At 36.4% G+C, this 15,151-nt stretch overlaps 1 protein-coding gene across 1 annotated transcript in view; it reads left to right on the top strand.

Moving 5' to 3' along the window:
* The window catches only part of NBEA (neurobeachin), a 451,136-nt gene that overhangs the window by 290,315 nt on the left and 145,670 nt on the right, over positions 1–15,151 (top strand). The window contains exon 40 of the mRNA XM_027677697.1: positions 3,319–3,467. Coding sequence (XP_027533498.1) covers positions 3,319–3,467 — 149 coding nt within the window. The remainder of the gene's footprint in view (positions 1–3,318; positions 3,468–15,151) is intronic.

Below are 15,151 nucleotides of genomic sequence, written 5' to 3'. Positions count from 1 at the left end.
GCCCACTAAATACATAAAACCCAGTTACTTTTCTAGGTGTTTCTACAGTGAGAGCATTCTGTATGTACCATCTAAGAGATTAAAGACCAAATTATGCTTTCAGTTTTGTCTATGAAATATTGTTTTTTTATACTATGTCTACATGAACAGCCTTACTGTCAGGGTTGAGTTTTGTAGATCCTTTTGTTGGATTCTTTAACATTTACTTTTACTTATAAACTGATCCAGATATCTGTTGATCGCTAGTGACAGGACAAAAGGCAACAGGCACAAAAATTTTTTTTAATGTCATAGTGGACAAACAATGGACAGGTTGTCCAAAGAAGTTGTGTGGTCTCCAACCTTGGAAATAATGAAAACCAACAGCTATATGGCCCTCTTGAGCCTTATCTTTCCAAGATAAACAAAGAATATCTACAGAATATCTGGATCACTTTAGTAGTAAAAGTAAGTAAAAGAATAAAAGTAAAAGAATATCTATGTCTCTCTTGTACTGGGAAGCCTAGAACTGGATGCAGCACTCCAGGTGTGGCCTCACCAGAGCTTAACAGAGAAGGATGACCTTCCTCAACCTACTGGCAACACTTTGTCTGATGCAGCCAAGGTTACCATTCACCATTGCTGGCTCATGTTCAACTTGGTGTCCATCAGGACCCCCAGCTCCTTTCTGGAGCTGCTTTCCAGCTGGGGGACCCCCAGCATATGCTGGAGCCTGAGGTTGCTCTTCCCCAGATACAGGACTTATCACTTCTTGTTGAACGTCATGAGGTTCCTATAAACCCAGTTTTCCAGCCTCCTGAGATCCCTCTGGATTAGCAGCATGACCCTCTGGCATATCAGCCACTCCTCCCAGTTTCATGTCGTGTGCAAACCTGCTGAGGGAACTCTCTGCCTCATCAGTCAGATCATTAATTAAGATGTTGAACAGGTATAAAACAGTTCTAATATCAATTTGCTCATGTTTGGTATATTTATTAATACTAAAGTTAAGTTTGTTGTGACTGCATAAGCCAAGACAGTATTTTTGATCCTTTTTTTTTTCCCCCCCTTTAGTTAATGCACTAATTAGCCACACACACACAATTTCATAAAATATGTTGCTCTGGGGAAATACAGGTGATGACCCTTATCTAAGATAATTTCCCAAACTGATATTTAAGTAATATCTTAGGTATAAATACATAAGAGAAACTGAAGAATGAAAGCCCTTAACTAAAAGGAAACCCTGTTCCCTCACCCCATTCATGCACACTTATTTTAGCCTGTAAGTATATACAAGTTGACCATTAATTGTGAGCAGTTTTAAGAAATAGCGTCCACTTTATGGGCAGAAAACACACATATGTTACTTGATGTTCAGTGGTGAGCATTTTAAGAATACGTATGCAGTCATTAAATTAATCCATAACAATGCTTCCATTTGGCAAGTAAGTCCTCTTGTTCTTTAATCTACCATGTGAGACAAACATTCTGCTTCACTTGAAGCACCTAAAATAATACTTCTCCTATTACGCAACTTCCTTTCAGTATATGAACTAACTTCCACATTGATTGTGAAATCTCCAGTGTACTTTGAATGAGTTTATATCTAAATTGAGTGCCTAAAGGAATCACAAAAATCTGTCTTTTTTTCTAAGTGTAGCAATATAAGATTTTCATCTACAGCCTTATAATTGTAGCCCAACAGTGCCATCCACTGCTTCTCCAAATAATCTTCCAAATATTTCATCCTCACAGGATTTTAGGGAAAATATTACATATTGTGTCCTGTTAATATTTTATAGGGTAATTGCAAGATGCAGTTTTGTTTAAAGAAAGTCTAGGAAGAAAAGCTTGCACTAGGTATTAATAGAAGGATCTGCAAAGCACAATCTTAGTAGTGAGAATAATTAAATCTAAAATACTAGATTTAATTTGGTCTTATTTCTAATATTTCCCACCCCCTCAGTCATAAATATATTCTCATTAAACATATCTACTACTATGGTAATCCTTATTTTTATAACCCACTTTAATGTAATGAAAGGCACCTTCAAGATGTAAACAGCAATAGAATTTGCTTAGGTAGAGTACTGAACACTATTGAACTGAATTGTACTGAACACTCAGTGTCTGAGCTTCTGCTCTTTGAGTAAGTGATGAAAATGAGATGCAATTGCATCCTATTAGTACTTTGCAGTCTCTAAATATCTTCTTCCTGTTATATGGTATTTCTAGCATAGGAATTTTTGTGGCAGCTTTATAATAAGTTTTAAGAACAGTTTCATTAAATGGCCATTTTTTTTCTAATGATTTCCTCAACTCTTGAATGTCAGAATCTCTGTCTTGATTCTAATTCAAACTTTTCACGGAGCCAAATAGGATATGAAAACTTTTCCCTCAAAACCTCCGTGTTGGGTTTCAAATGCCTTTCCTCAGAGATTTTCAGGTTATCCGGCATGACCTGAATTTTAGCTGCTGTTATAGGTCTGAGCTAATAGATTTTACTGCAGAGTTTTCTGGCTTTTTACCAGCAGTTAGTATAACTACCTATGTTTCTCACTTCTTAATCTGAAAGTATATGGTGCCAGAGTGTTCCTGAAGTAATCAAATTGGCCTGGAAAACCATTCCTAAGACCTAAAAATTGCAAGCATTGACAGTCAGAATTCTAGCTTCCTTTTTCTCCCTTCTATCATTATATTTTCATGTAAAAAGAATAAACAATATCTGTCCATTCTGCCAAATGAAAGTAATTTATTTACCAAACCCCATAAATTACTATGATGATAAATATTTTCAAATCCATGTGATGGATGTATTTTATCTATTTATTCATTTCTATATATAACTGACAAAGAAATAGAAGTTCTTGACCCATGTATATTCAGTGAATCTTAGAGAAACATTTCAGAAGAACATTCTGTCAGTGAAAGTCTAGTAATAGTCCTTCAGGACAGATTTCACAGCTGGGTGAATTCAGGTCTCGGGACTCAGGTTTTAATACGTGCTTTTCTTATCTCCTATTTTCTGTGCTTTAAATCTCCATATTAAGGAGTAAAAGCACTTTAAATCTTCTTTGGCTATAGATAAAACACAAAATATTCCTTTTCTTAATTTTCTGCAGTCTTCTTATTCTTGATGTCTTGACTGCAGGACTTTGTATGTAAGTGGAAATATGTATCGTTTATGTTTTCTGAAGACCAGGCTAGGACAGCCTCCCTAGCGCACGGCTGGAATGGAGGGACATTATTTCAGCAGTGCCTCAACCTTTGCAGCCTAGAGTTAGGAGATCACAGTATAGATTTTAAAAGACTTTACTGTCCCACTCTTTCTGACAGTCAATAGGAGACATGACAGGCTTTCAGGCAACGGGCTCAGGTTTCTGCAAGACTTTGGGCTACTTGCAAGGGTTAAGTCAACAGGATCAGATTGTGGGAATCTCTTCAATATAGGTGATTCCTTGTCTTTCACAAAGCAAATGGAACTGGTATGTATAGATTTTGAAAATAAAGGAATTCATTTTCAGAGACAATATATATTTTAAGATACCTAAGTGTTTTGACTTATCTTTTTACATTGCACTATTTAGCATTTATGACGTAAAATCTATTTCTATTATATCACATTAGCATTACTGTAGACATCTTATGTAAATAGTAAGATTTGTACACAAGAAACACAAATTAAAGTATGTGTTCACTAGCTATTCCATATCCTTACAAGTAGAGTGAGTTCTTCAATACCACTTATTTTGTGCATTTCATTATTTTATAGCGCTAGCTTTGAAATGCACACGAAAAGTACTCAGTACTGTGAGTTTCAGTGTGGTGCAAGTTACAGGGCAGGTATCAAGAAACACCTTGTGAAAGTACTCTATTAAAAGCCAAATACATTTTATGGAAAAGTTAAATATACCACTAACCAGCATGATAAGGAAGACATCTTGTTAAGAATTGTATCAGCATATTATGCATGTTTCCAATTATTTAATTTTGTTTTTCATATCATGTACATTACATCGTGGCATGACCTTTTTCTTATCCTTATTGTGTGCCTGAAGAGTGCATCTCCCAGAGTATTTATATAACGTCCTGAACATCATCTACAATAGATATACTTTCCCAGCTGAAAGAACTGTGCATAATGCTTGTGTGTTTTATTGGTGTCTCTTTTGCCATATAGCACAAGTCATTCAATCCTATGCCCATAAAAAAGCTGATCCTGTTGTCTAAATAGCAGCTCAGCTCTCATCTGAGCTGAGGAAAACAGTGTTGCTAGTGCTTCCAAATCTAACATAAGCATAGAAATTTTGCAAGTATCCCTGCAGTTGCATGGAAGGTTTGTGCTCCTTGTAATCTTTGTGAAGCAGAATGAAAGATGTCACAGACCCCATGTGGCAACTTAATGGAAAGTGAAATAAAATACTGCTCTCCTTTTTTCTTTACTGCTGACTGCTGCTAAGATTTCTGTGAATTAGCTTTCCTTAATACAGACACAGGCTTTCTGCCTGGGACAGTGATTACCATTCACCCATTTCAGAGACAAAACAATGGAAATCTTGTCAATTATCTGTTGATTGAGCTGTTTTAATGACAGACCCTCAAAATCTTTTTATCGCTGATATTTTGTGTACCACTACTGTTTCCCTTTTCATCTTCTAGACTGCATGAAACAAAGACATTTTATAACTGCAACTACTTTTGGTTAAAATAAGAATTAAAAAGAAATTAGTTTTAAAAAAAGTGCAGAGTAAAAATCTGTTCTAAATCAAGGAAATAGCAAAGCTTTGATTTTAATTTGATAGATAATTGCTACATGGATAGATTACTTTGACAGATAATTGCTATTGCTAGATAATTGCTAACTTGGAGGAGATTATATATTTACAGCAGCCTGGCCCAAACAGAAGTGCTGTCTGTTGTTACTAGAATGTGGTCGCTTAGCAGCACTAAGAGTTAAACACAAATATCCCGGTGTTAGGGCCACATTGCTGCCTAACAAATGTGTATATCCTGTAGGTGCTACCCTTTGTCTAGTGTTGCTATAGGCATTGGTCGACCCTGAAATATAAAAAGTTCCTCCCACCAGTTACTGCTGAAGTGAAAATATGTAGACCACTTCTGAAGATGTGGTCATCTGTGTGAGGACAAAATGAAATTTGTACAGATAGAAACCACAGTGCAGCACACTTGAAACAGTTGGAACTGTACCACAAAAGGCAGCATAATAGAAAGAAAATCTAGATGTTCTAATGACATTTTTATATTTACAAATTTATTTATATATAATGATGACAATCCTTTTATGAAACAATTACAGGTGACATTATGTTTAGGAGATTTTGTCTGTGTAAAAACTGCATAAGATGGTCCTTCTGTATGTCTCAGAAGAGCAGAATTTCACTTGAAAAGATTACCATTCCAGAAAGCAATAGTAATTTCAGACATCGTCAAATGGCTCTCTCAAAGCACTGATCGTGAGCTGTTGAGTCTTTCTTCTGTAAATAAGTAGTCTTGATAGAAATTGAAATGGTTACCTAACTACTGGAATTACAATAGCTACTATAAAATAATTTTAAACTTATTTCCTACACCTTCATTCCCTGCGCTAGAGAATGAATTTTTTAGCTGTCCTATTATGTCTCTGTACAGTGGCTGTTTCCAAAGAGCTGATCTGTTTTGGATCTGATAGCAAAAGCTTAAGTGATGAGGGGCAAAATTGCCTTCTAGCAAAGACATAATCACCCATGCTTTTACCACAGAGAGGGAGAACTGAAAAATTAGAAGACAGACCACAATACTACAGATCAAAAACTCAACTTTGTGCAGATACAGGGGATCACAAAGGATTCTATGAGGCCCTCAAAACAGCATACGGGCCTACATACCAAGTCCATAGCCCACTACTCAGTGCAGATGGTCAAACGCTTCTGGCAGATAAAACCTCCATTCTGAATAGATGGTCTGAACACTTTCAGTCTCTTTTCAGTACCAACCGTGTAGTCCAAGACACAGCCATTCAGTCCATCACACAACAACCGGTGAAATTCGAATTGGATACTGCCCCCACTTTAGGAGAAACCCTCAAGGCCATACAGCAGGTGAAAATCGGCAAGGCAGCTGGGGTTGATGGAATTCCACCTGAAGTCTGGAAACATGGGGGCCTTGCACTCCATGCTAAATTTCATGAGCTTGTGGTGCGCTGTTGGGAACTAGGCGAACTACCCTCAGACCTTCGTGATGCAGTCATCATCACCTTGTATAAGAAGAAAGGTACTAAATCAGACTGCTCAAATTACCGTGGTATTACTCTGCTCTCCATTGCTGGCAAAATCTTGGCAAGAATACTCCTGAACAGACTAATACCCGCTATAGCAGAAGAAATTCTACCTGAATCTCAGTGTGGCTTCAGAGCCAACAGGAGCACCACAGACATGATTTTTGTTCTCAGACAACTGCAAGAGAAGTGTAGGGAACAGAACAAAGATCTCTTTGTAACCTTTGTCGACCTCACCAAGGCTTTCGATACTGTGAGCAGAAAAGGTCTCTGGCAGATTTTGGAACGTTTAGGTTGTCCCCCCAAGTTCCTTAAAATGATCATCTCACTTCATGAGGATCAGCACGGCCAAGTCAGATATGGCAACACACTTTCTGAGCCCTTTCTAATAAAGAATGGTGTGAAACAAGGCTGCGTTCTCGCTCCTACCTTATTCACAGTCTTTTTCAGCATGATGCTCCAAAGGGCCACGGCAGACCTCGATGATCAGGATGGTATCTACATTCGATATCGTACTGATGGAAGCCTATTCAACCTAAGGCGACTGAAGGCCCACACTAAGACCCTAAACCATCTTGTCCAGGAGCTACTTTATGCTGATGATGCTGCCCTTGTCGCCCACACAGAAGCAGCCCTGCAGCGTTTAACATCCTGCTTTGCAGATGCTGCTGAGCTCTTTGGGCTGGAAGTCAGCTTAAAGAAGACTGAAGTTCTCCATCAACCTGCACCTCAGGAAGTCCTCCATCATCCCCACATCACCATCGGCCAATCAGAACTCAAATCAGTCCAACAGTTTAATTACTTAGGCAGCCTCATCTCCTCAGATGGTAAGATTGACGGGGAGATAGACAACAGGTTAGCGAAGGCATATAGTGCTTTTGGAAAACTCCATAAAAGAGTATGGCGTAATAAACACTTGAAGAAAAGTACCAAGATCAGTGTTTACAGAGCCATTGTGCTGTCTACTCTTTTATATGGTTCCGAATCATGGGTCATCTACCGCCACCACCTGCGTCTCCTAGAACGCTTCCATCAACGCTGCCTCCGTACAATCCTGAACATCCACTGGTCAGACTATGTGACCAATACATCTGTTCTCGAACAGGCAGCAATCACAAGTATTGAGGCCATGTTACTGAGAACGCAACTGCGATGGGCAGGGCACGTCTCCAGGATGAAGGTCCACCGCCTCCCTAAGATCCTGCTCTATGGTGAACTTGCCACCGGCTGCCGCAAGAGAGGAGCTCCGAAGAAAAGATACAAGGACTCCCTGAAGCAACAACTCAGCCTCGGGCATATTGATCACCATAACTGGTCTACTCTGGCCTCTAATCGGGAGGCCTGGAGACAGACCATTTATAACGCTGCTGATGCTTTTGAGAAAGCGCGCAGGATCAGTCTTGAGGAGAAAAGACAACGCAGAAAGAATCGAGCCTTGCAGAATATACCATCTAAGGAGTCTTTCTGCTGTGTCTTTTGCAACCGGACTTGCCTTTCTCGTATTGGCCTTTTTAGCCACCAACGCGCTTGCAAGAAACGTGGGTAGAGCCCTTCCCAAATCTTCGTTCGCGAAGCCTAGCCATGATGAGTATGTACTTTCTTTTAAAAAATATTCAAGTTTGGACCAATCTCATGGTTTGGAGGCACTAATTGTTAAATATTAGGTAAGGGTTAAAATTTTGGGGATAGAATACCGTAGTATGGGAGTTAAGATCAAATTTCTTAGAATTATAGAATCATAGAATCATAGGATAGCTTGAGTTGAGCTTCCATAGAGAGGGATGCCACTTCCATTTCATGGAATTTGAGAGATGCCATGACATTCCTTACTTGCCACTGCTTTATCAAGTGTTTGTATTTCCAAAGAGAATTTCATTTCTTTGTCATTATTAGCCTTTTCAATTAGAATTTTTTGGGAGCAGAGAGCAAAATTAAGGCCGGCATATGTGGGTGCAGTTCCTCAGTATGGAGTGTGCCACTTTAGAAGTCCAACAACATTGATCCTGGCTTTAGGGTCTGCAAGCAAATAGAGTCAGAACATGGCTTTTTCTGAAGGATGTGTGCTTAGGAACTAATCTAAAACTTTCCAAACATAATCCTGGCCTGAATGTTAAGACATGACACAGATGTATTTTTCACTTTTATGTCATCTTATAAAGGTTTTATCAGATGCTATTTCAAAAACATAGAATGCCTTGTTTAGCAGATTTATTTCATTATTTCATTATCATGTCATACATATTTAAATTCAATCACCTCTTGTTTCTTACCTGTTAATTGAATTTTTCTATTGAAATAGTTTAATTACCCTCTTCAGTGGCCTGTCTTATGAAACCTTTGCTTACATGTGAATATTTTGAATTAAGGATAAATGAAATTCTTTTTTGCTGTCAAAACCAAATTGTGAAAACACATTGCATGGCTTTGAAAATCAGTACACTCTATTAGCAGACCTGTCAATATAAAAAGTGCATTCCATTTCCACCTCTTGCTCTAATAACCTTTTCTATGTTACTCAGAGGCAGTTCACATAATCAGAGTATATTGTCAGCTTACTGGAGTTGGGGAAGCATGAAATGAAAATCACGTTAATATTGATCCAATTCTCTTACTTGCAAGTGTCCTTGATGTCCTTTCCACTGAGCAAAAACTGTTGGTGTGATGTAGGTATTTTCCACTCAGCTTTTACTGTACTTTTGTAAAATGGCTTGAAAGACATTTAGGAAAATTTAATTGCTCTTAATTATTTTGCTTGTGAATCATCCTTGCCTGTTGAAACAATCCACAGCAGAATTTGGTTTCTTTCTGTAGTTTGTCAAACTACAGAATATGCCAAGGTGCTGCCTTTCAAACTGTCAGGGATTTGTAGAGGTCATCAGTCATGAAATATGAATCCATTCTTTTGTGTACAAGTTACAGTGGCAAACTACATCTTAATCCAAATATAAACATTTGACTGTTTAAAGTTCCCATTAGAGGGACTTCCTCTGTTTCCAGTGAGAATGAAGACTGCCTTTCAGGAGCCTGAAATACATTGAAACATTTGCTGAACTGGGCATATCTGACTGTCACCTGCTGGCTGTTTGCAGTCAGTGCTGAATCACTGCAGGGTCCTTTCTCTTATGCTCAGAATTCCTGAAATCTCAAATATATATAATGGCAATATTGACAACTTCTAAAACTTAATTTCACAACCACTCTGAATGCGTTTTCCTATCTGTAAACTAAAAAGTATAATGAGTGCCCACCATAGTACTTTCACCTTTATTTTTATGTAGGATCTTTTTATTAATATACAACATTCTGACTTTAACTACAAGTATTTATTGTTTGAAAAGCCTCAACCATATCTGAGAAACATGTTCATTTTGGCCTTGCCTGTGTTTTCAGTCTCCTCAGTGGCATAGCTTGTGTCAGTCTCATTTTACAATGCAAAACATCTGAGAATTTGAAAGAGGAAAACATATACAGCAGTAAAGTATTTATTTATAAATTACTTACATGAAGAAGATAATTTGGTCAGATATTAGGTATATAGAATGTCTATGATTAAATTTTCAGGTATTTATTATAGAAAACAAAAATGTGATTTGGTTTTACTTCTGGTGGAAGTATTTTCCAGTACAAATATATGCGATTTTTAATTTCTATGCAATTTTCATAGTTTTTCTCCCTCATTTCTTCAAAGATCCTTAATAATGAAAATGTGATTTAGATTTCTCTGGTTTTTATTAAATCTATTAAAACCAGCCTTCCTTTATTAACAGTCACTTCTCTGATTCTCTGGGGAAACTAAATTATATGCCAGTCAAAGCTGCCAGTTCCAGAAACATATTGCAATTTAAATAGCAACTCCAGCAGACACAGGTGGGGACAGTTCATCGTGATATACCAGCACCAGGCTGCTACACAAAGCCAGATTAGTCTCTTGAGCAGACCCAGGAATACCTGGTGCACATTTCCCATGGAATGAGCGCAGTCCTAGGAGGGCTGGCTCTGTAGTCTTATGGAAAGATACTAGGCTGAGATGGAGTGGTCACCATGCTGATGATTTAATCTTACTGGTTTTTGTAGAGGTCAGTTTACAGACTCGTAGGCAGCTGCTCTGCATAACTGTGACTGCTGCAAGGGTCCTGGTACCTAATCAAGTTGGGAAAGATTAGCAAAGATAGCAGGGGTTTAAACTGTTAGAATATATAAAGCAGGAAGATTATCTAGCAAATCTTTTTTCTAAGTATTTTCAACTATTATTAATGTCAAATGAACAAAAAAAGGTAGATAATAGTGTTACATTTTAATTCTGTGCATAGGTAAGCTCAGTTCTTCCTGTAAAAGAAAAAAATCTCTTTCAAGAAAAAGCTTTATTCTTTCAAACTCTTTTGATAAATTATATTTTACCTGTGATATAATTTCATGGTTCACATCACAACCTGTCAGGTAGCCTCTTGTGAGGAACTAATTCTGAATTCCTTTATTAATAAAATACTAAAAACTGTCTTATGGGATTAAAGTTCAGCAAGGAAAACAGTGTTCTACAGAGCAGTACATTCCAGTGATCTGTAAGGAGTAGAAAGCAAGTTTACCCTTAAAAGTTTCTGAGAAGAGCTAAGCTTCACAAAAACTCTACTTTAGCCACTATAAAAGAGAGTTTTTAATTAAATGCAGAATTTTACCGTAAAAAGAACAGACTTTACTTATGTCAAAATGCTCCTTTAGAAGCCACATAAAACTGTAAAAGACAGTATATGAAAAAGATTTCTTTTAGAAAAGAAGAACACCATCCCATGAAGCAGATTTCCAGATGTTTGGAAACATTAGAATTTCCTGTCAGTATATTTAGGTAACATTAAAATGAGGTTAACTTTCCATACTGCCATCTCTCCTCAAAGATCAAAGAGGACTCACTGCATAAATTGCCTTATCGGTAATTCGTTGAAGTAAACTATGGAAACAACTTTATAAGAAGCAGTAGTCTCCTTTTGTTGGTTACAGTATTACCAAGCAAATGTTTCTTAAAATTAACCATATTTTTAGCCTCATTTTTACTACATTCAGAGAGAAAAAGTATAATACACCAAATTTGAATATATAATAAATGGATAGAAGTAAAGAGAGAACAGAAAACTCCTTCACTGTGTTCAACTAAAGCATATTAATTAGTATAATGTCTAATGAAATACGTGTACATAAACATAAATGTAATCAACAATATGTTTGTACTGATAATTTTAAAGTTTTATTTAGGGTCAGTTTAGGGGGATCTGGACACTTACAGTGTCTTTGAAAAGTAGATTGCATCCCTAGAAACCTGTTGTGACCTACAGAACCCAATTAGGAATTCATTGACTTAAATGAAAGTAGAGTGGCAAAAATTCAAATGTTACAATAAAAATACTCACCCATCCATCCCCAACTGATGAAATATTACCTGTATTAAATACTTCTAGGGGCTGTAGTTGCAAGTTAGCCTGAGATTCTCCTGTTCTTGAGAAAATATTAGGTTTTGAGGGATTTTGGTAATGCTTTTGTGGTTGTTTTGGGGTTTTCTTGAATGCTTAATAATTTCTATTTAAGGAAAAATAATGCCACTGGAAGAGAGATTAGTAAATTCTTGGCAATACTGTACAAGTTTACTGTGCAGCTCATACAGCCTTTCAGATATATAAAATACACATCCTTCCGTGGAAGTTGATGTTTTATAAAGGAGTGGTGGTTGGTTTCTTTAATTTTTTCTAAAGATGAGCTGTTTTCAATTATCTTGAAGTTACTGTAGGAAGCCAGTTTGTAACATGCATATTTACAAAAATAATCAAGATGATAACAGGTGTAACAAAAGAGGGATTTTTTTTTTTTTTTGATAGCTTATCTAGTCCTATATGTACATTTTCTTTAAATATGTTTAAGACAGAGCCTTCAAGTTTCAACTTCACCTGGACTTCGGTGCAACCTGAGTGATTTATTTCCTTTTATTTCTTTGCAAAATGTAGTTTTAAGAAATACTTCCCTGGTTATTTCAAGGCTCCTTTCCAAATCCCAGTCTATCCCTTAAGTCTATCCCTTAAAACATCCCTTAAGAAGGAACTTGACAAGGACAAGAACTGATAGCATCTGCCAATTCCAGTTCTGTGCACTCCAGTGTCACAACCTTGCTTTCTTGAAATGACATCTAGTTTCATTTTATTTTTTTTCTTATTTGAATGAGTTTGAAACATTTTCCAATTAGACTTAGGAACTAAGTCTATTTATTTCATTTTGTGTCTTTAAAATACAGACTCCTTGTGTGTTAAAAAAGGTTTAAATATCTGGACATGGATTTAATTTCATGATAATTTTGCTGGGGCTTTGAAAAAAACAATTTGAGTTTTGATTTTTTTCAAACACACTGAAATATCAAGTATTCATTTATTCATCTCTCCTTTTTATATCATTGTTAACAATACTAGACATAGTTTTATGTCATATAATTTTTTATTCAGTTTGTTGTCTGGTTTTAAAGAGACGAGTTGTTTTTCTTCTTACTCTTACTTGCAGAGGTTCTCTTATTTTTAAACCTTTTTGAAGTCATCTTGAAATATAAAAATAGAACATCTGTGACAGATCTGTTTTGAACATATTTCACATTTCAGGATCCAAGATCTGGTGGTCTGTGGTATTCGCTTGTTAATTTCTTGATGAATGGGTAGAAAGGCCATGAAGTGCACTCAGTACAGCACGTCTTCCGAAGATAGATGATCTCAAATAAATTCTATTCCCAATCACTTTTTGATTTGTTAGGTGTTAAACCACTTCTTTGTAAGGACAGTGTTTACAAGCCTTGTAATGAGACAGCCCTGTGAGACCTTACTCCTCTTGCTGTAATTTTGATAAATGGAACTCTAATTCATAAAGGATATAGTGATTGAAGGGCAACTCTGGGTCTCGTACACTTTCATTTAGATAAATGTTTGGTACAGTATAACAAAACTGAAGGGCACTCAACAAAGTGATAAATTTTAACAACAGCCAAACCAGAGCTTTTTTCCATCAAGACAAAGAAGCACTATTTACTGTATTTCCTTTAAATAAATGTATTTTTAATATTGTGAACCAGAATGAATTTTAGAAATATTTGTCTTATTGCTAAGCTCCAAATTTGTGAAACTAATTTAATGTCTTCTATTCCACCATGTTTCTTACACCTGTGTCTGGCAATATTTCTGTAACCTCATACCCTCATCACAAGGGATTTAAAATACCCCAAATTTCATGTTCTTATGATGTTATTTTGAGTGTTATTAATAATGTGGGGCTTCAGACTTTTTTTCTTGTAATTTTAAAAATATATTTTCATGCATCAATAATTTTAAAGAATTGTCATAATCAGTTACTACGGGAGTGGTTGACTCTAAGATTACTCCAGATTAGTACTTTTCGAGTAATTAATTTGAAGATTATCACACTTTATAAAGCTCAGAAACTTACACAACACTCACTAGAATTACCAAAAAGGAAGAGAACACTGTTTTGATGCTTTCTTCCTTCACCGTGTTAGTTCATCTCAGGCCTGGTCTTCTCTAATGTCACGTGCTTCACAACAGGAGCTGTTACTTGTGTCAAACTCCCGTGCTGTAAACACAGGTGTAACAAGATCCTGACCGACTGATTAAATACTTAGGACGATTCTGATGTATTAAAACTGAAATTCTGTTACAGCACATTAATTCTTTGTGTTTTTCCAAGCTCCTACCATTCTTGCTTCTTTTTGTGAATTAGAGAAGAAAAAAAATACAAACCAAACATAAAACCCCAAAATCTTACACATGGTACTGAAAACTTCTCCAACCATTAGTTAACTGATCCAGTTTTATATTGGACAGATAATTACAGTTAGTTGTACTAAGTAAAAACCTATGCAAGTGAAATAATGATCACAGACTAATAACTGAACACACCAAAACACAGCATGTTAGTATAGAGCAGCATTGTCTTAATCACTATCAATATGGACCTAATGGAGACAGCAACAAACAGGAAGACTAGACATGCTGTCCCTAATTTTGAGCTTTGTGAAAAAAATGGGGTTTTGCTTACTTGTTTGTCTTTACATTTTCAGAGTTTCAGAATATAGTTTCCGAAATAGCAATTGGGGTAATAACAATACTGAATAAAAGGTTAATATTAGACAATGTAAAACGTGAGTTATCTCAACCTGTGATGAAGTCCCATATCAAGTGGCATGTTAACAGTGATCTTCTAACAGAATAAACACACCCACAGAAAAATATGCCTCTAGCATTTTTATTTATATCCTGTGACTCTGCTGTGCACAAATTAATTAAAAGACTCTTACTAATTATAAGAGTAGGAGGTAAAATCTTAACACCTTCCCGACTGTAATAACAAAACTGCCTGACACATCAGCTCCATTCCATGTATCTATTTTCACTAACCTATCTGCTTACTATATTCCTCTTAGTTGTTCTGTATTAATAGGAAGCCATGAGTCTTTCTGGGCTTTACCTCAACATTTTACATTTGCCATAATAGTATGCACAGAAACAGAATCACAGAATATTCTGAGTTGGAAGGGACCCACAAGGATCATCAAGTCCAACTCTTAAGTAAATGGCCCATATGGAGTTTAAACCCACAACCTTGGTGTCATTAGCACCATGCTCTAATTCATCCTGTTTAAGTTCAGACATTGTGGAAAACAAACAAAATCCACATGTGTGTGGTTTTGCTCAGATTTCACACATCATTCTGTAGTTTAGTAGGAAGCAAATTTCCAAATTATCCTACAAAAAGGAGAAATTACTTTTGAATTTTATTTCTTGGTTGACAGAACTGGAGATGCCCAGATCTTGTATGGTCCAAGGTGAAAGTGCAGCATTTTCTATTTAAGAAAAAAAAAAA

The sequence above is a fragment of the Neopelma chrysocephalum genome, unplaced genomic scaffold (assembly GCF_003984885.1).
Source record: "Neopelma chrysocephalum unplaced genomic scaffold, ASM398488v2 Primary Assembly neopelma1_43, whole genome shotgun sequence".
NCBI classification, from domain to species: Eukaryota; Metazoa; Chordata; class Aves; order Passeriformes; family Pipridae; genus Neopelma; species Neopelma chrysocephalum.
Note: the sequence above shows the minus strand (reverse complement) of the source record. Positions and strands in the feature narration are given on the sequence as shown.